This window comes from Ranitomeya variabilis, chromosome 4 (genome assembly GCF_051348905.1).
Source record: "Ranitomeya variabilis isolate aRanVar5 chromosome 4, aRanVar5.hap1, whole genome shotgun sequence".
In the NCBI taxonomy this organism is placed as follows: Eukaryota; Metazoa; Chordata; class Amphibia; order Anura; family Dendrobatidae; genus Ranitomeya; species Ranitomeya variabilis.
This window is the reverse complement of record NC_135235.1, coordinates 581098036-581121624: the sequence shown is the minus strand read 5'-3', so window position 1 is coordinate 581121624 and position 23589 is coordinate 581098036. Positions and strand designations below refer to the sequence as shown.

General features: G+C 43.0%; 1 protein-coding gene across 1 annotated transcript in view; it reads right to left on the bottom strand.

Annotated features, from left to right (window-relative positions):
- Positions 1 to 2973: 2973 nt before the first annotated feature.
- LKAAEAR1 (LKAAEAR motif containing 1) overlaps positions 2974 to 23589 on the bottom strand; it is a 29629-nt gene continuing 9013 nt past the window's right edge. Inside the window, exons 2-4 of the mRNA XM_077252960.1 lie at positions 15347 to 15697; positions 5983 to 6105; positions 2974 to 3161 (exon numbers count right to left, since the gene is read on the bottom strand). Of these exons, the coding sequence (XP_077109075.1) occupies positions 3099 to 3161; positions 5983 to 6105; positions 15347 to 15655 (495 nt within the window). The 5' untranslated portion in view covers positions 15656 to 15697 and the 3' untranslated portion in view covers positions 2974 to 3098. The remainder of the gene's footprint in view (positions 3162 to 5982; positions 6106 to 15346; positions 15698 to 23589) is intronic.

Below are 23589 nucleotides of genomic sequence, written 5' to 3'. Positions count from 1 at the left end.
TTACTTTTACAATGGTAACCAGGGTAAATATCGGGTTACTAAGCGCGGCCCTGCACTTAGTAACCCGATATTTACCCTGGTTACCATTGTAAAACATTGCTGGCATCGTTGCTTTTGCTGTCAAACACGACGATATACGCCGATCTGACGACCAAATAAAGTTCTGAACTTTCAGCAACGACCAGCGATATCACAGCAGGATCCAGATCGCTGCTGCGTGTCAAACACAACGATATCGCTATCCAGGACGCTGCAACGTCACGGATCACTATCGTTATCGTTGTAAAGTCGCTTAGTGTGAAGGTACCTTTAGGCTACTTTCACACATCAGGTTTTTGCCGTAAGGCTCAATCCGGCTAAATTTCAAAAAATTTATGTTTTTTTTTTTCACATAGACTTGTATTAGTTCGGGATTGCGCCGGATGACATTGCGTTTTGTCCAGTTTTCGCCGGATCCGGCAAATCTGCAGTTTCTGGAAAAAAAGTCCATAGCAATGTTTTTTTGTCTCCGGCAAAAAAGCCTGAAGCGCTAGAATGGAAGCCTATGGGAGCCGGAAGTTGCTGGATACAGAAAATGACGGATTCCGTTTTTTTTAACGGAGCGTGCTCCAAATTTTTTTTTAATCCAATTATCTGGATATGCTAGTCGGATCTGTAAAAAAAAAACAGATCCGTTGCATAACTTTTTCACAATCTGCGCCGGATCCGTTTTTCCAACATTCGCCAGATTGATGCAAAAAACCTGATGTGTGAAAGTAGCCTAATACAAATTTTGTTTTTCAGAAAGTTTGCTACTTCGGTGTTTTTTGTTTTTTTTTACCCTTTCGTTAGATGTTTCTATGATTACTGAAGTGCAATCACCATTTCATATGTTTTTACATTTTTATTGACAAATACATCAAGTTTATGGAAAGGCTCAACATGTGGTATGACATGCTGGAGGGGAGGCTTAATCAGCAAAAAAAAAATGTTTGCAGGAAGTACATGGATTGCATGGCAGAGGACAGGGATAAGTTATTTTATCTGATGAAGCCCCTTCAGACTGTTTGGGACATCTGTATTAGGCTACGTTCACATTTGCGTTGCGTCGGGCGCAGGTTCGGCGACGCATAGCGGCGCATGTCTCATGCGCCCCTATATTTAACATGGGGGCGCATGGACATGCGTTGTCTTGCGTTTTGTGACGCATGCATCATTTTTGGCGCAAGAGTCAGGGCGCACAGGACGCTGCATGTTGCATTTTTTGTGTGCCGAAAATCAAGCCAAAATTGGACGCATGTGTCACAAAAAGCTGCGTTTTGCATGCGTTTTTGCATGCGTTGTGCGTTGCGAGTCGCCGACGCTGTGCCGCACAACGCAAATGTGAACGTAGCCTTAATGAGTGTCCAGAAAATAAAAGTTGAGCACTATAATGAGTCCTGTATCTGCCAACAGTAAAGCACCCTGAGACCATTCATGTGTTGGGGCTTCTCATCCATGGAGGGGCTCACTCACAATTTTGCCTATAAACACGGCCATGAATAAAGAATGAGATGTAACATCCTCCAAGAGTAACTTCTCCCAACCATCTAGGAGCAATTTGGGGATAAACAATGCTTTTTCCAGCAGGATGGAGACCATGTCACAAGACAAATGTGATAATTAAGTGGCTCGGTGAATAAAACATTGATATTTATAGTCCATTGGCAGGAAACTACCCAGATCTCAACCATATTAAATAAAACTTGCAGCATATCAAAGAACCCCCTGACTTCTAGATCATCTGAAATAATCCATATCTCCCCTACATGACTTCATTCTTAACTCTCTGATCAAAAGTGGCTGAAACATCAGAGAAACAACAGATATGGTTCTAATGTGACAAGCTGGACTTACCATTCATTCTCGAATCCCTCCATTTAGGCAAATATCCAGATGATTAATAATCTGGACAAGAGCCCGAGTTCTGTATTTACATCCAGAGATATTTTGCTAGGACTGGCAAAGGAAAAAAAATTCTATCCAGGCAAAATACATTGTGGGGTATTTTTTGCGATGCAGTTATTATTTCAATAGAGAGGGGAAGTGTTAAAAAGATGCAGGCGCCACTTATCTCTAGGATTAAGGTATATGATCCGCCAGGTTAAACTCCACCCAGCCACACCATGGTTTTACAGCAATGGGGGGTTGTCAGGCTGAACTCATCTATATCACATAGGTGGCAGATTGCGCTAAAATATTTGCTATAGGGCACACATTGAAATGGCTGGCAAAGGCAGCCGAAATGTTAGATTTCCACTAGTTTTCTCAATTGTTAGTCATATATAGTCAAATGTCAGATAACAGATCTATCCTCCAGCTCTTAGATAGACATAAAATGTGAACCAGCTCTATGTCCATCTATACTAAACCTATATAAATGATTAGATGTTGCCATCTTATTGCGGTCTCTGATTGTGCGGCTTCACTGATGTATTTCGCTGATGTATTACAGACCACTTTGCGGAGAATATAACCCTCTGGGGGAAGAAGTCCAAACAGTGAAGGAGGGAGCGTACAATGGGCTGTCATTAGAAAGTGAAGCAGTAGGTGGCGCTCAAGCCCAGAGTTACAAGATGCATATACTGTAGGTAACAGTTTAACTATGTAGCCCTTGTTCCTATAAATGGAGATCCTTAGGCTGTGACTATGCATATGAAAAATATATTTTATCCATATGTCAGTAAAAGTTTCCAGCTTATATCCGACAGAGAGCACGAGAGAGTCCTTGTGACCAACATCAGACCGTTTTCTTCAACTGTGCAAGAAATTCTGCGTTTCTACAGAGGGTCGCCACAAAAAAAAAAAGCATACCCTACTGTACACAACGGATCAGATATGCCACTGTGTGTCACAGGTATGCGTCTGGAAATCTATTTTACACGTCCACTGGGAAGACAGAATGCAATGTGCACAATGCCTTATCTACCATGGTAAGAACAACTCACAGAATGATCGCGGTACATGCAGGCTTTTATATGGAGCGGCTCCAGGCAGCACCTACAGGATGTATACGAGGGGTTACACACTATAGTGGGACATGTATGGATAACAATGCACGCCAGCTCCGGCCGGGTCACTCAGGGAATGCGGCTGGTCATCAGTCCTTCATCATCTTCCAGGAGACTTTCTACTCGCTCTCTCTGGAAAAGAGCACAGGACAATACTCACTTGTGTGTGGCTCTCTCTCCTCATCTTACACTAACCTACTATGACTGAAATATCTGGAGACAACACAAATGGACCTAGGTATTGAGCTGCAAGGATGTCATGGCTTCTCTGGGAGGGCTGGGATAATGCAGCAAAAAAAAAAATCCAAACTCATGAAAAATATATACTATTTAATAAAAGCTAGTTAGAACCCCCCCACCAAAAAAACAAACAAACAAACATGATAGCTCGTTTTTGCACTAATTGTTTCCTCCCCTTTAATAAGAGGGCTTATTTTTTTTGTGGGACGAATTGTAGTTTTGAGTTATACCATTCACTTTACCATATATTGTACTGAACACAGGGAGAAAATTGGGAAAAGAACTAGAAATGGTGGAAAAATCCCATGCTTGCGCAGTGTATCACACAGGCGCGCATGCACCGTGACGAGCGGCTCCCCACGTGTGCGCACTAAAGCAGTGTGTAGTACCAAGTGCAGGGAACCGATCGACACTGCGCAAGTGCGGCCCCAGGATACAGGATAACTGCGGGATTTTTCAAAGTGGATTTCAGTGACGCCGGCACAACTCCGGGGATATCATTCAAATTGCGTGGGCGACGCCAACCATGACGGAATAAAATGCAGCTCACCCCTACGACTAAATGAGCATGTACGATATAACGATATAAAGTGCTTTTTGCACATGATTAGACCACCGTCTTTTAATGAAAAACACATGCTAGTGATGTACATTGTATCACTAACAACGCACTGGGGACAGTTGACATCCTAAAAAAGACATGACAGGTTCCCTTTAAGTGGTTAAACAGCAGCGATCGCTGCTGTCAGAAGCAGATGCAGGCTGTAAAATACTGTGTCCAGTGCGGGCTCAGCTCAGGAGCCCGCTCTACACACGCACACAACATATGTAAGGGTTAATGCTATCTAAGCCTAGATTTAGGCTTTTATATTATCTTCTGACATTGCTTGTAAACTTTCCGCAACAAATTTCAGACTATGCCCCCATGTTCTTGTGTTTAGTTTATTCTAAAAAAAGAAAAAAAAAAAGTTACCCGCCTCCTCCTAAAATAAAACGCTAATCCTAATACACAGAGGTCTTGCAGTCTCCTGTTTTGCAGAGGATAGCAGCTGCAGTAAGCAGACCTCACAAAGCCCATTTAATGTGAAGCTCTGAAGTTGCTGCATAATTACATCATTTCCCGATGTTATCAGCCGCCCAAGCGAGAGAATGTCACTGATAGCATCAGCTCATAGTGGATAACGCAGATCATGTGGTATATTTACAGTGGCGGATAAGGAAAGAAGGAAGAAGGGAGATGGGCAGAAGCCCAGGAGCCCAAACCTGCACCTATGGCCCCTGATTCCAACAGATGTCTATCCCATTCGTTTTCAAAAGGCGGAGGGCCGGTGATTAGCGACTGCTGGTTATCTAATGGAGCAGAGTCCCCACACATCAGACTGCTTGGTAACAGTCATGATCCACTAAAAATATAGTGTGAGCCAGCAATAGATCTCCAGCTGTCACTGCTGGGCGACAGGTCCATGTACATATATCTGTACAGCCAGCATATCTCAGCAGGTAATATAGGTAGGCATTGTATGACTCTCTACACACTCTCTGTATTAAACATGAAAACATGCTTAGTATTTCATGCAGACATTTCTGCATCAAAAACATCTCGCTTGGCAATAAAAAATGCCTCAAAAACACACTTTTTTCTTCTTATTCGTCTTTTTTCTATTTATTAGAATGGGTGAAAACTGCTGAAAGAATTGACAGTGAAAACTGGTTCAAATCTGCAAGGAAAAAATAAGCGGCATGTGCATGCGATTTCAGAAATCTCATTCATTTCGCTGGGATAGTAAAATGCTGCATTTTTCTAGGCAAAAACACTTAGCCTAAGGCTACATTCCCAGGACAAGATTTTGGTGAGTTTTTGATGTTGTAGGTTTTCTGCATCATTTCTGCGCCTTTTAAGTAAATTAGGTTACTTTTGTTTTTTCAATGCGTTTTTGACGCTATGTTTGTTTGTCGCAGTCGAGTTTTAAATAAAGCTGCTTTGCTTTTGATACTTCCTGGTATTTGCCTTTTAAAAAACTTTATTGATATAGCTATGTGCGGAATACATGAGTTTTAGTGCGGAAACGCACTCAAACTCATGTGCGTTCTTTAAATACAAGTCTGGGGGAAAAATCTGCACATAAAATTCAGTTTACCTGACCTGTGCTGCCAAGAACGTGGCAGCCTATGAACTCTGATCGATCTACAGATCGCTTACTTCCCAACATTTAGCGCTGCTGGCCTGTGTGAACAGGCTACTTAAACGACAGCCGATCGATAAATAATTTATCGTTCAGTGGTCGTTTAGGGTATGTGCACACGCTGCGGATTTTGCTGTGGAACGGCAGCGTTTCCGCAGCTGCGGGTCCGCAGCGGTTTCCCATGAGTTTACAGTACAATGTAAACCTATGGGAAACGAAATCCGCAGTGCACATGCTGCGGAAAAAAACGCGCGGAAACGCAGCGGTTTATATTCCGCAGCATGTCAATTCTTTGTGCGGATTCCGCTGCGGGTTTACACCTGCTCCAATAGAAATCTGCGGGTAAAAACCCGCAGAGGAAACCGCAATAGAAACCGCGATAAATCCGCAGTAAAAACCGCAGCCGTTTTGCACTGCGGATTTATCAAATCCGCTGCGGAAAATTCCGCAATGGAATCCGCAGCGTGTGCACAAGCCTTTAGTGTTGCTGGTCAGAATGTGCAAATGGACCCGTATATGAACAGGCTCACCTCAAGTCGGCGTAAGGGATCACAGGTTTTGTCTGCATGTGGCCGGGGTGGCAGGAACACTTCCAGTCTGATGGCGTCACGAGCAGTCAACTGGCAGGAGATCAGATTATTTATCTCCTGAGCCTATAAAACAGTGTTAAATTAGTTACGAAGAAAAAAAATTAAAAAAAGGGGGTTTGGTATCGGGTTAGCCAGATGAAAAAAAGATTGCTCTCAGTGGGAAAAACAAATTAATCTTGTAGTTATGATACCTTTTAATGGCTAACAAAAATAAAATAAATGATGTTACAAAGCAAGCTTTCGAGACTTCTTATATGTCTCTTCCTCAGGCTTGGTATAACAAAGTTTCTGCAGAAACACAAATATATGCACAAAATAAAACAACAACAGAGGCAATGCATAATAATAATTTGTTACGAGGGTAACGTAGATATTATATATATATATAGAAATATATATATAGAAAGTCCTCGTCCCCTTTATTGATCCACTTTGGTGAGTTAAGGGCAAATCATACTTCTAGAATTAGGAATCCCCCCTCCCCCACGCCTCTGGCCCTGTAGGCATTGTTCCAGATCTAGGACTGGGCTACACACGGCCCCTGACACATTCCTGACCCTGTCTCAGTAAGAGGTATTTCTGGCTCTTGTGACATGAGATGGATGAGGATAAAAGCAGGGAGGGAGGCCTTCTTATTTTGGATATCTAAAAATAGCTCAGAGGGGATCTCGGAAGGAAATGTAGAAGACATTCCAGATGTTTTAGGAGATAGGGCTCAAACAATGTCACCCTGTGCTAAACCATGCCACAGGCGTTAACTGTTAGCTGGAAGGAAACTTAAGGAAGAAAGTTGTTAATGAAGACATGCTTTTCCCTACTACTTCAAATAAACTACTGTTCTACTGTTATAAGGACAAACACGAAGGGAAGACCATAATCGATTGTTGCAGAACCTCTTTGAATGAAAACATATGTTTGTCGATCACTATTTAAAAAAGAAATAATAATAATCTACAAATTACTCATGACTCTCAAATACCATCCATTATAAAATCTCATCAGATTATCAGGTCAGTAACTAGCCCTATTCTGCTCGACAAGCTCGTACAAGGGCTCTATCTTCTTGTAAAAAATGGATCTGATATAATGAGCTCAATTTTATGCAAGTCCCTGGAAAAAATGTTTGACCCTTAGGCTGCCGTCAAACTATCAGTATTTGGTCAGTATTTTACCTCAGTATTTGTAAGCCAAAACCAGGAGCGGGTGATAAATACAGAAGTGGTGCATATGTGTCTATTATACTTTTCCTCTAATTGTTCCACTCCTGGTTTTGGCTTACAAATACTGAGGTAAAATACTGACCAAATACTGATAGTGTGACGGCAGCCTTAAATTGTTTGGACATGAAGTAGTTAGAAAACTAAATCATGTGAATATGAATGACGTTTATGTGAAAACACAGCTACAGCCCATCCCAACTGCATTATAGGGGCACCAAGCAGGAATTTGAGGGATTACGGAAATCCTGAATCAACTTTGTAATGGTCAATAACCCCAAAAACTTCTAATAGAAATTTTGTATAAGGGGTGTAATTAACCTACTTTTGCAAACTCATGGTATTTTTCTGCAACTCTGAGAAAGTAGCACAGAAAAAATACATACGGTACATGGGCAAAGCAACCTTTCCTTGGACCCCATAAATAATTGTGGGGTACAAGAATAAGTTTTGGGGGAAGCTTCAATTGAAAGTGTAGCCCATTGGTGCCCGATTTTCCACCACACGCACAGTGCACCTAGTTTCCCAGATTCTCAGGAGCGTACAGACTAAGGCCGGCGTCACACTCGGCGTAAGACAATACGGTCCGTATTTTACGGCCGTAATACGGCCGAAATACGGTGAAATGTTCCCAAAATAGTGATCCGTAGTCAGGGTGTGTCAGCGTATTTTGCGCATGGCATCCTCCGTATGTAATCCGTATGGCATCCGTACTGCGAGATTTTCGCGCAGGCTTGCAAAACCGACATCTAATGGATTTATGTGCTCAAATGTTCGGGAAAACATATATACAGTATATATATATATATATGTCATTGAGACACATATATATATATTCTGTATTTAGATTTCATTCAGCGCGATATGTGTTAAAAGCCGGTAATTCAATTGCCGGCTTCTCATTTCTCCTGCACAAACCCGACAGGATATGAGACATGGTTTACATACAGTAAACCATCTCATATCCCCATTTTTTTTGCATATTCCACACTACTAATGTTAGTAGTGTGTATGTGCAAAATTTCAGCGCTGTAGCTGCTGAAATAAAGGGTTAAATGGCGGAAAAAATTGGCGTGGGCTCCCGCGCAATTTTCTCCGCCAGAATGGTAAAGCCAGTGATTGAGGGCAGATATTAATAGCCAGGAGAGGGTCCATGGTTATTGGCCCCCCCCGTGGCTAAAAACATCTGCCCCCAGCCACCCCAGAAAAGGCACATCTGGAAGATGCGCCAATTCTGGCACTTGGCCACTCTCTTCCCACTCCCTGTAGCGGTGGGATATGGGGTAATGAAGGGTTAATGCCACCTTGCTATTGGAAGGTGACATTAAGCCAGATTAATAATGGAGAGGCGTCAATTATGACACCTATCCATTATTAATCCAATTGTATGAAAGGGTTAAAAAAACACACACACACATGATTTAAAAGTATTTTAATGAAAAAAACACAGCGGTTGTTGTAATAATTTATTGTACTCTCAGTCCATCAGGAACACCCTCGCTTGGAAAAATAATAAACGCACAAGATACATACCTTCTGCTGTCAGATCAGGTCCCACGAAGTAATCCATCTGAAGGGGTTAACTAATATTACAGGCAGAGCTGCGATAAACCGCTCGCTCGTACCTGTAATCCCCGGGTGCTGAAAGGAAAGCAGTGATCTATACTTACATTCAGTTGCGGTGATGCGCCCCTGCTGGATGTTCTCATGAACTGCAGCCTGGGAACTTTTTCCCACGCTACAGGTCATATGAGGACATCCACCAGGGGGCGCATCACCGCGACTGAAGGAAATGTAGGTCATTGACCTACATTTCATTCATTCGCGGTGATGCGCCCCCTGGTGGATGTCCTCATATGACCTGTAGCGTGGGAAAAAGTTCCCAGGCTGCAGTTCATGAGAACATCCAGCAGGGGCGCATCACCGCAACTGAATGTAAGTATAGATCACTGCTTTCCTTTCAGCACCCGGGGATTACAGGTACGAGCGAGCGGTTTATCGCAGCTCTGCCTGTAATATTAGTTAACCCCTTCAGATGGATTACTTCGTGGGACCTGATCTGACAGCAGAAGGTATGTATCTTGTGCGTTTATTATTTTTCCAAGCGAGGGTGTTCCTGATGGACTGAGAGTACAATAAATTATTACAACAACCGCTGTGTTTTTTTCATTAAAATACTTTTAAATCATGTGTGTGTGTGTTTTTTTAACCCTTTCATACAATTGGATTAATAATGGATAGGTGTCATAATTGACGCCTCTCCATTATTAATCTGGCTTAATGTCACCTTCCAATAGCAAGGTGGCATTAACCCTTCATTACCCCATATCCCACCGCTACAGGGAGTGGGAAGAGAGTGGCCAAGTGCCAGAATAGGCGCATCTTCCAGATGTGCCTTTTCTGGGGTGGCTGGGGGCAGATGTTTTTAGCCACGGGGGGGGGCCAATAACCATGGACCCTCTCCTGGCTATTAATATCTGCCCTCAGTCACTGGCTTTACCATTCTGGCGGAGAAAATTGCGCGGGAGCCCACGCCAATTTTTTCCGCCATTTAACCCTTTATTTCAGCAGCTACAGCGCTGAAATTTTGCACATACACACTACTAACATTAGTAATGTGGAATATGCAAAAAAAAAGGGGATATGAGATGGTTTACTGTATGTAAACCATGTCTCATATCCTGTCGGGTTTGTGCAGGAGAAATTAAAAGCCGGCAATTGAATTACCGACTTTTCACTAACACCGCTGCGTATTTCTCGCAAGTCACACTGCTGGTCAGTGTGGAATCCGTATTTTTCACGCCCCCATAGACTTTCATTGGCGATTTTTTTGCGCAGTACGCTGACAAACGCAGCATGCTGCGATTTTGTACGGCCGTAGAAAGCCGTATAATACTGAACCGTAATATACGGCTAATAGGAGCAGCCCCATTGAGAATAATTGTGCCGTATGTTATGCGAGTTTTACGGACGTAGTTTCTGCGCTCTTACGTCCGTAAAACTCGCCAGTGTGACGCCGGCCTAAGGTTGCTGTGCAGAAAAACATTTGCCCTACATAGGATTGTATAGACTTTTGCTCAGGGATGAGAAAATCACTTCCACCATCTACTCTTGAAAACTACATTTATAGATCTGTGCAGTCGAAATATAATTGCTGTGCATTTAACTAAAAGCACTGAGACCTCTCTGGAAAGCACAAGAGCTGTATTCAATATAAACTGTGGGAAAAAGATGAAAAGCTCCGACATTCTCTGCAGCGGGGTTTTTGCTCTGTGTTGTGTAAATGGAGGAGGAACAGCCCTTACATGACCTGTCCGGTCTCCACTGTTGCTGACAATTAGAGATGAGCAAATAAGTTCGTCTCCCTCCTTATTCAGCAAGCTATAGCGCTTACCGAATAAGCTACAGAGGGAACCTGGATCGCTCTGATAATCAGCTGTTCGGCTCCGCAGCTGCATGTGCGCGGCTTTTTCACTGTCACAACACATGCATGGAGAGCCTGTGTGTTGTGACTGTCACAGAGTCGCGACACATGAAGCTGCGGAGCCGAACAGCTGATTATCAGAGCGATCCAGGTTCCCTCTGTAGCTTATTCGGTAAGCGCTATAGCTTGCTGAATAAGGAAGGAGACAAACATATTTGCTCATCTCTACTGACAATGTCTCTACACTATGGACAGCTATTCAACCAGGAGCATTAGATGTCTAGAATAACTAATATGGACCCCAAAAAGAGGAGGACCCCAGCCCAGATACCTCCATCTTCCCTTCCTCATGGTTTGCATGAATCTGAAGGCCCCCTTTAAATGCAAAATTTGGGAAGCAGTGACATCACCCACTTTCCTACCAAGTTGAGAAAAGGGTCACATTAAAAGGTGATGTCCAGTATGAAAAAAAAGTTATAATGTATGAAAAATTATAAAAAGGTGAAACTTATTAATAAACAGTTAGGTCCAGAAATATTCGGACAATGACCAAATGGTCGTGATTTGGGCTCTGCAGGCCGCTATTCTTTTTACTTAAAATTAAACAACTGAGATGCAATTGAAGTGTAGACCTTAAGGTTTAATTAAAGGGGTTGAACAAAAATATCCTGTGAAACATTTAGGAATTGCAAGAATCTTTCTAAGGCTGGGGTCCCACTGGCGATGAATACGGACGAGTGCTATGCGATAAAACATCACATAGCACTTGGACAAGCATTCATATATAAGCCTATGGGTGCGAGTGAGACCACGCACATCGATATCATCTGAGTGATGTGCGATATACGCTGACCCCGACAATGGAGGAGATGGAGAAATTCATTTCTCCGCCTCCTCTGCAGCTGTGCTCCGATCCGCTCTGTGCGAGAGGCTCGGATCACAGACGCATGACACTCGGCTCCCGCTCGCAGCAGCCGAGGGTCATTAGCATATCACATCTGATGCTCTCGCATCGGATGCCAAACGCTAGTCTGACCCCGGCCTAAAAAGCCTCCTCACTTCAAGGCTCAAAAGTAATTGGACAAGTTAGCTTTATCATAAATGAAATGTTCATTTGTAATACTTTGTACAGAATCCTTTGCAGGCAATAACTGCCTGAAGTCTGGAAGCCATGGATGTCACCAAACACTGGGTTTCCTCCGCATCCGACTTCAGTGGTTGGCTTGATTGTGGGTCTTTCTGCCTTAAGTTTTGCCTTAAATATGTGAACTGCATGCTCCATGGGGTTGAGATCTGGTGACAGACTTCTGGTGACTGACTTGGCCATTACGGAATATTCCAATTATTGGTCTTAAAAAACCCCTGGGTTGCTTTCGTAGTATGTTTTGGGTTATTGTCCATCTATGCTGTGAAGCACCATCCAACCGACTTTGCTGCATTTGGTTGAGTTTGAGCAGAAAGTCTCGCCCTGTACACTTCACAAATCATCCAACTTCTTCTGTCTTCAGTCACATCATCAATAAACACTACTGACCCAGCGCCATTGGAAGTCACGCATGCCCATGCGATCACACTGCCTCCACCAAGTTTTACAGAGGATGTGGTATGCTTTGGATCATGAGCCGTCCTAGTTTCAGCTGTCCAGAGAATGCTTTTTCAGGACTGGGCTGGCTTTTGTAGATTTTTTTTGGCAAAGTCTAATCTAGCCTTTCTATTTTTAAGGCTGATTAATGATTTGCCCCTTTTGGTGAACAGAGAGTGTTCTTCACTTGGGTGGATGTTGTGAAGGGGTTTTTCTTAACCATGGAAAAGATTCTGTGATCATCCACAGCTAATAATAATAATAATCTTTATTTTTATATTTTTATATAGCGCTAACATATTCCGCAGCGCTTTACAGGTTGCACACAGCTGTTGCCTTCCGTGGATTTCCAGGCCTTTTTAAGTTCCTGAGCTCACCAGTGCGCTCTTTGTTTGCAGAATGTACCAAACTGTTGATTTGGTCATTCCGAACATTTCTTCTGTCTCTGATGTATTTCTTTTTCTTTTCAGCCTAATGATGGTCTGTCTCTCTTACATTGAGAGCTCCTTTGTCCGCATGTTGTGGATTCACAGCAACAGCTTCCAAATTCAAATGCCACACCTGGAATCAGACCTTTTACCTGCTTAACTGATGATGGATTAACGAGGTAATAGTCTATTAAAGAGATTTTGAGATAACTATCCAACTACTTTTGGTCCCTTTCAAAAAAGGCAGCTAAAGAGCTGTAATTCCTAAACCCTAACAACAATTAGGATGTTAAAAACCTCAAATTAAAGCTCAGAGTCTGCACTTTAAGCCTATATTGATTATATAACTGTATCTCGAATATGTTTTGGTAAACAGCTAAAATGCCAAAACTTGTGTCACTGTTCAAATATTTCTGGACATATTTGTGTATGAATAAAGAAAGCTGTCCAGATCTTGACATATTAGGGTCAATCTCAGAAGCTCCATTTCTGGCTTTGCATTGACACGGGAGAGCAGGACTGTATATGAAGGGGAATTGCACACTGCTTATTTCAATAGCTAGGCCAACCCTGTTCTCTGGTTATAAATCAGCTGTGACAGAGAAAGGATCTGACTTAGGCTACTTTCACACTAGCATCGGACGACGCACTGCGTCGTTGCGACGTACCGACGCTAGCAGTGAATGCGCCGCACAACGGGGGCAGCGGATGCTGTTTTTCAACGCATCCGCTGCCCCATTGTGAGGTGCGGGGAGGCGGGGGCGGAGTTCCGGCCGCACATGCGCGGTTGGAAAAGACGGGAACGACGCACCAAAAAACGTTACAAGCAACGTTTTTTGGTGGCGACGGTCCGATGCGTGGCAATGCGTCGCACTGCATCGCTAATGCAAGTCAATGGAGAAAAAACGCATCCTGCAAGCACTTTTGCAGGAGGCGTTTTTTCTGCAAAACTACGCATAGCGACGTGCAGTGCACGACGCTCGTGTGAAAGTAGCCTAAGCTAATGAAATAAGTCCTGCAGCCAGTCCCGTTAATGCACATTTCTGGTCACAGTCTAACGTAACAGGCTTGCTCATGTGTTGAATGAAAGCTGGTAGTGGAGCTACCAAAAAAGGTGCCGATAGCTCTGGATTGGGGCAACTTTCTTAATTCAAGTGTAATAGTAAGTTTCAACTTTTTGCACTTTATATACATTTAGGGCTTGTTCACACTATCCTTTTTTTGTTGCGAATTTTTCAGCTGCGGATTTTGAAAAACCGCAGTGCAAAACCGCGGTGCTTTTCTCTGCGGTTTTTTGTGCGGTTTCTACTGCGGATTCCACTGCGGGTTTCCAACTGCAGTTTCCTATTGGTGCAGGTGGAAAACCGTTGCGGAATCCACAGAAAGAAGTGACATGCTACTTCTTTTTTTCCGCTGAAAATCCGCGCTGATTTTCAAGCGGAAAAACGCAAAGTGGGCACAGCGGTTTTTGTTTTCCATAGGGTAACATTGTACTGTACCCTGCATGGAAAACGGCTGCGGATCCGCAGCTGCAAATCCGCTGCGGATCCGCAGCGTGTGAACATAGCCTCAGAAGAACTTTTTTTTTTTAAATGTAAAGACACATTAAAGGGACTCTGTCACCCCCTCCAGCCGTTAGAAACTAAAAGAGCCACCTTGTGCAGCAGTAATGCTGCATTCTGACAAGGTGGCTCTTTTGGTGCAGTCAAAGCAGAAATAAAGCATTTTATAATTTCGCAAAAATACCTGTCTTTAGCCCTGGAGGCAGGTCTTAACCTCCCTGCTGCACACGCCACACTGCCGTCACTCAAGGGTTCTTCGGCGCCGGGAAACGCCCCCTCCGCGCTGTTTTCAAATCAAATCCAGCGCCTGCGCAGTTTTGTTGTGCCTGGGGCAGGCGCAGTGAACGCTGCCCGTCTGACCTCAGATGCAGTCTCGCAGACTGCGCCTGTGTGGCCGCCCTGCTTGTGAATCCCGGCCCCGCACTGTGCATAATGCATAACACACTGCGGGGCTGGGAATCACAGGCAGGGCAGCCGCGCAGGCGCAGTCAGCTGGACTGCATATGAGGAAAGACGGGCAGCGCTCACTGCGCCTGCACCAGGCAGGGGAAAAGAGCGCAGGCGCCGGCTACTTTTGAATACAGCGGTGAGGAGGAGGCGGCGCCCGGCGCCAAGAAGATGTGAGTGACAGCTGTGTGCTGTCTGAAGCAGGGGGGAAACGCCGGCCTACCTGACTGAACACCAGGTATTTCGGACAAATTATAAAACAGATTATTTCTCAAGTTACAGCACCCAGAACTAAAAGAGCCACCTTGTCAGAATGCAGCATTACTGCTGCACAAGGTGGCTGTTTTAGTTTGAAACGACTGGGGGGGGGTGGTGACCGGTTCCCTTTAAGGCCTGCCATGGATTGTGGTGGGACGACAATTTTTATGGTTCTGTATGCAAGTCCAAGTTCATTATAAAACAGTAGAAAAGCAAATAACATATGAAACCTCAGGATATCTCAGGATGGACAGTGTGATAATATGAACCCCTCCAATGGAGGGCAACTATTTTTACAGGACCCTGTGTTCACAGAATGATAGAGAAGCAGATAACATAGGAAACCTCAGGACATCTCAAGGGACATTTGTGTAAGTGGATCTTACTCGATTGAACTGAAAGCGAATTCTCAAGAGGCGTATACGGTTGCGAGCTTCGGCGGCTTTTAGCTGCCCTACCACCTTCTTTTGTCTTTCTTGTTCTGGGTCTAGGACTTGCTGTTTTGGCCCTGACACAGTCTTCAGAGCATGTTCCTTCAGTCGGTTTTGAGTCATGACCAAAGAAGCAGCTATCGCTTTGCTCGGTTGTTCATAAGCCATGTATCTTGCTTTCTGCATTGGATCCATTTTCTTGATATCTCCATGTCCACTAACCTTCTTGACCTGAAGCCCTGGTTTGCCATTTCCTGAAGCCATCAATATGAATTCTGACTTCTTTATTTCAGAACTCAAAAAAATCTGAAAAAGAACACAATAAGGTCAGAACTGGAGCTATAATAAACTTTGGGTGCCTCAATGTAGTAAGGAACCATAAGATGGAAAGAAGGGGAAAGGATAAACTCAAACTATTGCAGACTATGAAAGCAAGTTAAACACCTTTTCCAGTAGCTAAAAATATGCTCTTAAGCTGGTTTTACACTTGTTTAGGCTGTGTTTTTTCGGCCTGTTTTTGCAGCCCCAATGCATTTCTATGGGGCCGCAAAAACGGGCTGCAAGAATTCGAATATGATGTAAGGGTCATATTTACGGCCGTGAAAAAACATCGAGCTTGCTGGATATATTTCACGGCTTACGGACATGGGCCCCATTGAAAAATGGAAGGTTGTTTTTGCGGTGCGCTGTGACTTCCGGTTTTGCGGACCACCGTTTTTTTTGCTATAGTACTGGGAACCCAAAAAAGGGCGATCCGCAAGAACATTAATTTACATTAAAAATAAGCAATTTTCTAGGCACACTGCCTTTATTAAGGTAACCATATGTTACAGATGGAATTTGCATACATGTTTTGATTTTGGTCAGAATGGCCAACAAAAAGATAACCCACTGCTAGAGGTGTCTGACAGTAGCTTATTACTCACTACCGTTTGAAAAACACATGCCTAAGCTGAGAATGCATAAATATGTGGAATTATGAGGTAGTGGGGAAGAACAGTCGATTGACAACTATCTAAAGTGTATGGTAACCTTAACTGGATTTTTTTAAAATTCCAGCCAGTACGTATCAGCCTACACTTGACACCTTGCGGGACTGACTTGATGCCCCATACACATTAATGTTGGCTAAACCAAACAATATTGGCGGAACTGGACAACCATCTAATATGTATGGGAGCTTCAAGAATTACGTATTTCTCTATCTTTTAGTTACCCAGAATATAAGCTACTTAGTGTCAGCAGCATGGTCCACTCTCCTCAATGACCACATATTCATGCTTGCAAGCCTTTGGGAAACTCAGGAGGAATAGCTATCGGCCAAATGAGAATTTAGCCTTTGAAGGTGTATGGGCATCTTTTCCACATCAGGCACCAAAAAAAATCCACTGGTCATTTATTTTTCTTAATTGACACAGATGCTGAAGATAGGAACTACCATAAGAAAAGTAGAGTCACATTTCTCATTTTATGGGGTCAATCTTTCTTAAAGATAAAGGAGAAACTTTCCTCTTGTGGATACAGGAAACGTTTATGGATTTGGATTGCATTGGAATTCTTTTCAAAGACCAAATTGCTCTCAATAATAAAAAAATGAATTGCCTAAAGAACAATATTATTATTATTATTATTATTTATTTATTGTTATAGCGCCATTTATTCCATGGCGCTTTACAAGTGAGGAGGGGTATACATAATAAAAACAAGTACAATAATCTTGAACAATACAAGTCATAACTGGTACAGTAGGAGAGAGGACCCTGCCCGCGAAGGCTCACAATCTACAAGGGATGGGTGAGAATACAGTAGGTGAGGGTAGAGCTGGTCATGCAGCGGTTTGGTCAATATCGAGAATTCCACTGGGACATGTTCAGATTGCCTCATAGTTTGGATTTGCAAAATGCTGGAAGGAATATTTGTTACTGGAACAACAGATTTACCAGGACTTTCTTTTATACGGTTTTGCTTTTTGCAAGTATAAAGTGTAACCTACTCAGTATCTCTCTCCCTGTGCCCCCTGAGAACTAGCACTGAGCTGTAAACCACTCTGTATGCTGCAGCCAAACCATCACATGTGCGAGGCAAGGGAGGAAGGGATCTTACAGTGAACACACATCGGATCATTAAGAGAACAAAGTGCCTAGGTCTGAGTGTAGCCCGGGAGGCAACAAGCTAGGATCAAACTGGAAAAGCAAAACTAGCGCTATGGATCAGGGATAAATGCTGTCCTCAGTACACAACAGCAAAAGGTGATAGCAATGCAGCTCACTGTTTTTACTGTTAGGCAATACACTTAGATACTGCATTTCCATCTCAAAGTGGTCTATCGCTAGTACAGGTCCTTCTCAAAAAATTAGCATATAGTGTTAAATTTCATTATTTACCATAATGTAATGATTACAATTAAACTTTCATATATTATAGATTCATTATCCACCAACTGAAATTTGTCAGGTCTTTTATTGTTTTAATACTGATGATTTTGGCCTACAACTCCTGATAACCCAAAAAACCTGTCTCAATAAATTAGCATATTTCACCCGTCCAATCAAATAAAAGTGTTTTTTAATAACAAACAAAAAAACCATCAAATAATAATGTTCAGTTATGCACTCAATACTTGGTCGGGAATCCTTTGGCAGAAATGACTGCTTCAATGCGGCGTGGCATGGAGGCAATCAGCCTGTGACACTGCTGAGATGTTATGGAGGCCCAGGATGCTTCAATAGCGGCCTTAAGCTCATCCAGAGTGTTGGGTCTTGCGTCTCTCAACTTTCTCTTCACAATATCCCACAGATTCTCTATGGGGTTCAGGTCAGGAGAGTTGGCAGGCCAATTGAGCACAGTAATACCATGGTCAGTAAACCATTTACCAGTGGTTTTGGCACTGTGAGCAGGTGCCAGGTCGTGCTGAAAAATGAAATCTTCATCTCCATAAAGCATTTCAGCCGATGGAAGCATGAAGTGCTCCAAAATCTCCTGATAGCTAGCTGCATTGACCCTGCCCTTGATGAAACACACTGACTGTGGGTACTTGACACTGGACTTCAGGCATCTTGGCATTTCCTTCTCCCCAGTCTTCCTCCAGACTCTGGCACCTTGATTTCCGAATGACATGCAAAATTTGCTTTCATCAGAAAAAAGTACTTGGGACCACTTAGCAACAGTCCAGTGCTGCTTCTCTGTAGCCCAGGTCAGGCGCTTCTGCCGCTGTTTATGGTTCAAAAGTGGCTTTACCTGGGGAATGCGGCACCTGTAGCCCATTTCCTGCACACGCCTGTGCACGGTGGCTCTGGATGTTTCCACACCAGACTCAGTCCACTGCTTCCTCAGGTTCCCCAAGGTCTGGAATCGGTCCTTCTCCACAATCTTCCTCAGGGTCCGGTCACCTCTTCTCGTTGTACAGCGTTTTCTGCCACATTGTTTCCTTCCAACAGACTTACCATTGAGGTGCCTTGATACAGCACTCTGGGAACAGCCTATTTGTTGAGAAATTTCTTTCTGGGTCTTACCCTCTTGCTTGAGGGTGTCAATGATGGCCTTCTTGACATCTGTCAGGTCGCTAGTCTTACCCATGATGGGGGTTTTGAGTAATGAACCAGGCAGGGAGTTTTTAAAAGCCTCAGGTATCTTTTGCATGTGTTTAGAGTTAATTAGTTGATTCAGAAGATTAGGGTAATAGGTCGTTTAGAGAACCTTTTCTTGATATGCTAATTTATTGAGACAGGTTTTTTGGGTTATCAGGAGTTGTAGGCCAAAATCATCAGTATTAAAACAATAAAAGACCTGACAAATTTCAGTTGGTGGATAATGAATCTATAATATATGAAAGTTTAATTGTAATCATTACATTATGGTAAATAATGAAATTTAACACTATATGCTAATTTTTTGAGAAGGACCTGTATATTCAATCAATTTATGATTGGGGTCCAACCCCCATCAAAAGTGAGGACAAAGAGGCTACGGAGCTAATTTAGCACATTGTCCCTTTCTAATTTTTCCCTGCACAATAAGGGAGACCTCTGAGACCACCAATGATAAATTGACTGCATAACCTAACTTTACAAGATGGAAATAACCAATTAAATATGTTTTATATCCATACTTTTAAGTGGATATTAAAAAAAAAAACGCTTCACATGATTGCAAAACCCTTGCCAATTGCATAAAATGAAAGAGCATAAGGTCATAGCTCGGGAAGACAGGCTTGCAGACTTTCTATAGAGGTTGTCGTCACCTAACCCGTCTTCCCAAAGAGCAGTAATCTGCTGAGAGCTTCCGAACCCTTTATTTCAGTGATCATGGGGATCTCAGCACACAGACCTCTCCCACTGCATAATTTTGAGCCATGACTCCGATCAACAATGGACATCTCCATGATTTTTTGTATACACATGACTGGTAAAAAACCCACAAAACAAAAACATGGACATGTGAGAAGACCCATAGATTTTAATCCACGAAAATCAACAATAGAACACGTACATGTGAATGAGACCTTATTTCAAGTTCAAATGGCTGTATTATACGCTCTATATAAAGACTGCAATGCTCGAAATGACACCACGTGTCCTGACCTGAAATTACAGCCTGAAACAAATTGTTTCCAAGGTACCAGAGAGATAATTTAATTCCTTATTATCCAAAATGCATCATAAAAGCAACATTTCAGCCAACAAGCAGCCTTTTTCAAGCATAAGCAAAAATGGAAGATACAGAAATGACAGCCTCACATATGCCTGCAGTTGATCTATATACGGACTGTGAAATACAGCCATCTGAACCAAGCCTAAATATAGTTTTCAGACTTCAGGATCTGTACACTGGGTTAAGATGTGGTGAATGAATGGCATCTTCAGCATTGTGTTTTCTTAAAGGGAACCTGTCAGCAGGATTGTGCACAGTAACCTACACACAGTGTCAGGTCAGCGCCTTTATACGGATTAAAATGCAACCTTGGTTGATTAAATCCGTCTTGTGGTTGTTGTTTAATCTTTATTTTCAGTTTTGAGTTAATGATATGCTCAAGCTCTGGGGCGTGTGTGTGGGGTCTGCATGTGGTGCTCTGCTTAACTTTTCATAATGAAGACTGCAGACAGGTCAATGATCCCTCACTGACCTGCCCTCTAGTTTGCATAATGAATATTATATATACACTAGATGGTGGTCCGATTCTAACGCATCGGGTATTCTAGAATATGTATGTATGTACATTGCGCTTAGGACAGCCACGTAGTATATAGCACAGCCACGTAGTATACACCACAGCCACGTAGTATACACAACTCAGTGAGAGAAACTCACACTGTCACATAATGTCCCACAACTATATCAAAACCTCCCAAAAGTGGACATTAGACCAAGGTATCAGAAACCACTGTTTAAATAGCTTATTAGATATATTTTAAAATTAAAAAAATGGAGAAACTGACAATAGTCCACAATACATATCACTTTGCATGAAAACATCATATAGGGTACAGATCAACTAAGCATACTGGATAATAATCCCCAGTGAGACAAACCTACAAGTATATACATATATCATAAACGGTCTAAAAAGGACCAACTAAAGTGCAAGAAAAAAAGTCTCTGAACAAACATTAATACCAGTGAAAAGATGATCCGTGGTTCCCCTCCAGAAGCGTGCCGCAAACTTTGTCCCTCTTTCCCATCTTCAAAAGTTGGGAGTTATGTTAAAAGTAGTAGGGGCGCAACAAAATAGTTTCGCCTAGGGCACCGTAATCTCTTGGGCCAGCCCTGAACACAGCCCACGTAGTATATAGCAGTGTGGGCACCATATCCCTGTTAAAAAAAAGAATTAAAATAAAAAAATAGTTATATACTCACCCTCCGGCGTCCACCAAAGCCAGGGCCGGACTGGGACTAAAATTCAGCCCTGGCATTTGAAGTTACACAGGCCCACTTGTCACATGGTGACTGTATAATATCTTTGTACACTTGTAGGCAGGGCCGGTTTTAGGCAAAGTGGGGCCCTAGGCAAAGTTTAAAATGGGGCCCCAAATGCTAACATATTGCACATCACACAGAAGCCTTTCTGTTGTATTTACGTGCGCTGAGTTCAGGCCGCTAAACGAGTTTGATCGACAATACTGAAGTTGTTCAACGCTTGTTTCTCGGCCTCTTTCCACCAGCTGAGGAATAATGATGAGACAGAACGATCACTAATAGATCACCATACAGTATCATGTTTTCAGCAGCACATCTACAGTTTACACTGGCAATGTGCTGCTGACAACAAGGCTTTTTGTTCCAGCAAAAACAATCCGAATATGCAGCATTTTACTTGTTTAGTAAAATACACCCCATAGTCCTCCATATATTATAATGTGCTCCATAGTCCTCCATATATTAAAATACACTGCTCAGTCCTCCACATAGTATAATACACTCCTCATAGTCCTCCATATAGTATAATACAATCCTCATAGTGCTCCATATAGTATAATGCACCGCCACAGTCATCCATGTAGTACAATTCACTTCCCATAGTATAATGCACCCCATAGTTCTTCATATAGTATAACGTATTCCCCATAGTCCTCGATACAGTATAATGCAGCCCACATATAGTATAATGCAGCCACCCCAGAGTATAATGCAGCCACCCCAGAGTATAATGCAGCCACCCCACAGAGTATAATGCAGCCACCCCAGAGTATGTAACCCCCATAGAATATAATACAGCCCACCTCCCCATAATATATAATGTAGCCCCCCATAGAATATAATGCAGCCCCCCATAGTATATAACGCAGCCTCCCCCATAGAATATAATATACCCCCACAATAGTATATAACACAGCCACATAGTACATAACATGGCCTCCCCCATAGAATATAATATACTCCCCATAGTATATAGCAAAGCCCGCATATTATATAGCACAAACCGCATAGTATACAGCACAGCCTGCATACTATAGCACAGCTCGCGTAGTAGATAACACAGCCCACACAGCAGTATTCAGCACAGACCACACAGTAGCATACAGCACAGACCACACAGTAGTATACAGCACAGCCCACGTAGAAGTATACAGCACAGTCCACACAGTAGTATACAGCACAGCCCACAGAGTAATATATACAGCACAGCCCACAAAGTAATATATACAGCACAGCCCACAAAGTAATATATACAGCACAGCCCACAGAGAACTATATACAGCACAGCCCACAGAGAACTATATACAGCACAGCCCACAGAGAACTATATAAAGCACAGCCCAGAGTACTATATACAGCACAGCCCAGAGTACTATATAAAGCACAGCCCAGAGAGTACTATATACAGCACAGCCCAGAGAGTACTATATACAGCACAGCCCAGAGAGTACTATACACAGCACAGCCCACAGAGTACTATATACAGCACAGCCCACAGAGTACTATATACAGCACAGCCCACAGAGTACTATATACAGCACAGCCCACAGAGTACTATATACAGCACAGCCCACAGAGAACTATATACAGCACACAGTAGTATACAGCACAGAGCACAGCCCACAGAGAACTATATACAGCCCACAGTAGTATACAGCACAGAGCACAGCCCACAGAGAACTATATACAGCACAGAGCACAGCCCACAGAGAACTATATACAGCCCACAGTAGCATACAGCACAGAGCACAGCCCACAGATAACTATATACAGCCCACAGTAGTATACAGCACAGAGCACAGCCCACAGAGAACTATATACAGCACAGAGCACAGCCCACAGAGAACTATATACAGCCCACAGTAGCATACAGCACAGAGCACAGCCCACAGATAACTATATACAGCCCACAGTAGTATACAGCACAGAGCACAGCCCACAGAGAACTATATACAGCACAGAGCACAGCCCACAGAGAACTATATACAGCCCACAGTAGCATACAGCACAGAGCACAGCCCACAGATAACTATATACAGCCCACAGTAGTATACAGCACAGAGCACAGCCCACAGAGAGCTATATACAGCCCACAGTAGTATACAGCACAGAGCACAGCCCACAGAGAACTATATACAGCCCACAGCAGTATACAGCACAGAGCACAGCCCACAGAGAACTATATACAGCCCACAGCAGTATACAGCACAGAGCACAGCCCACAGAGAGCTATATACAGCCCACAGCAGTATACAGCACAGAGCACAGCCCACAGAGAACTATAT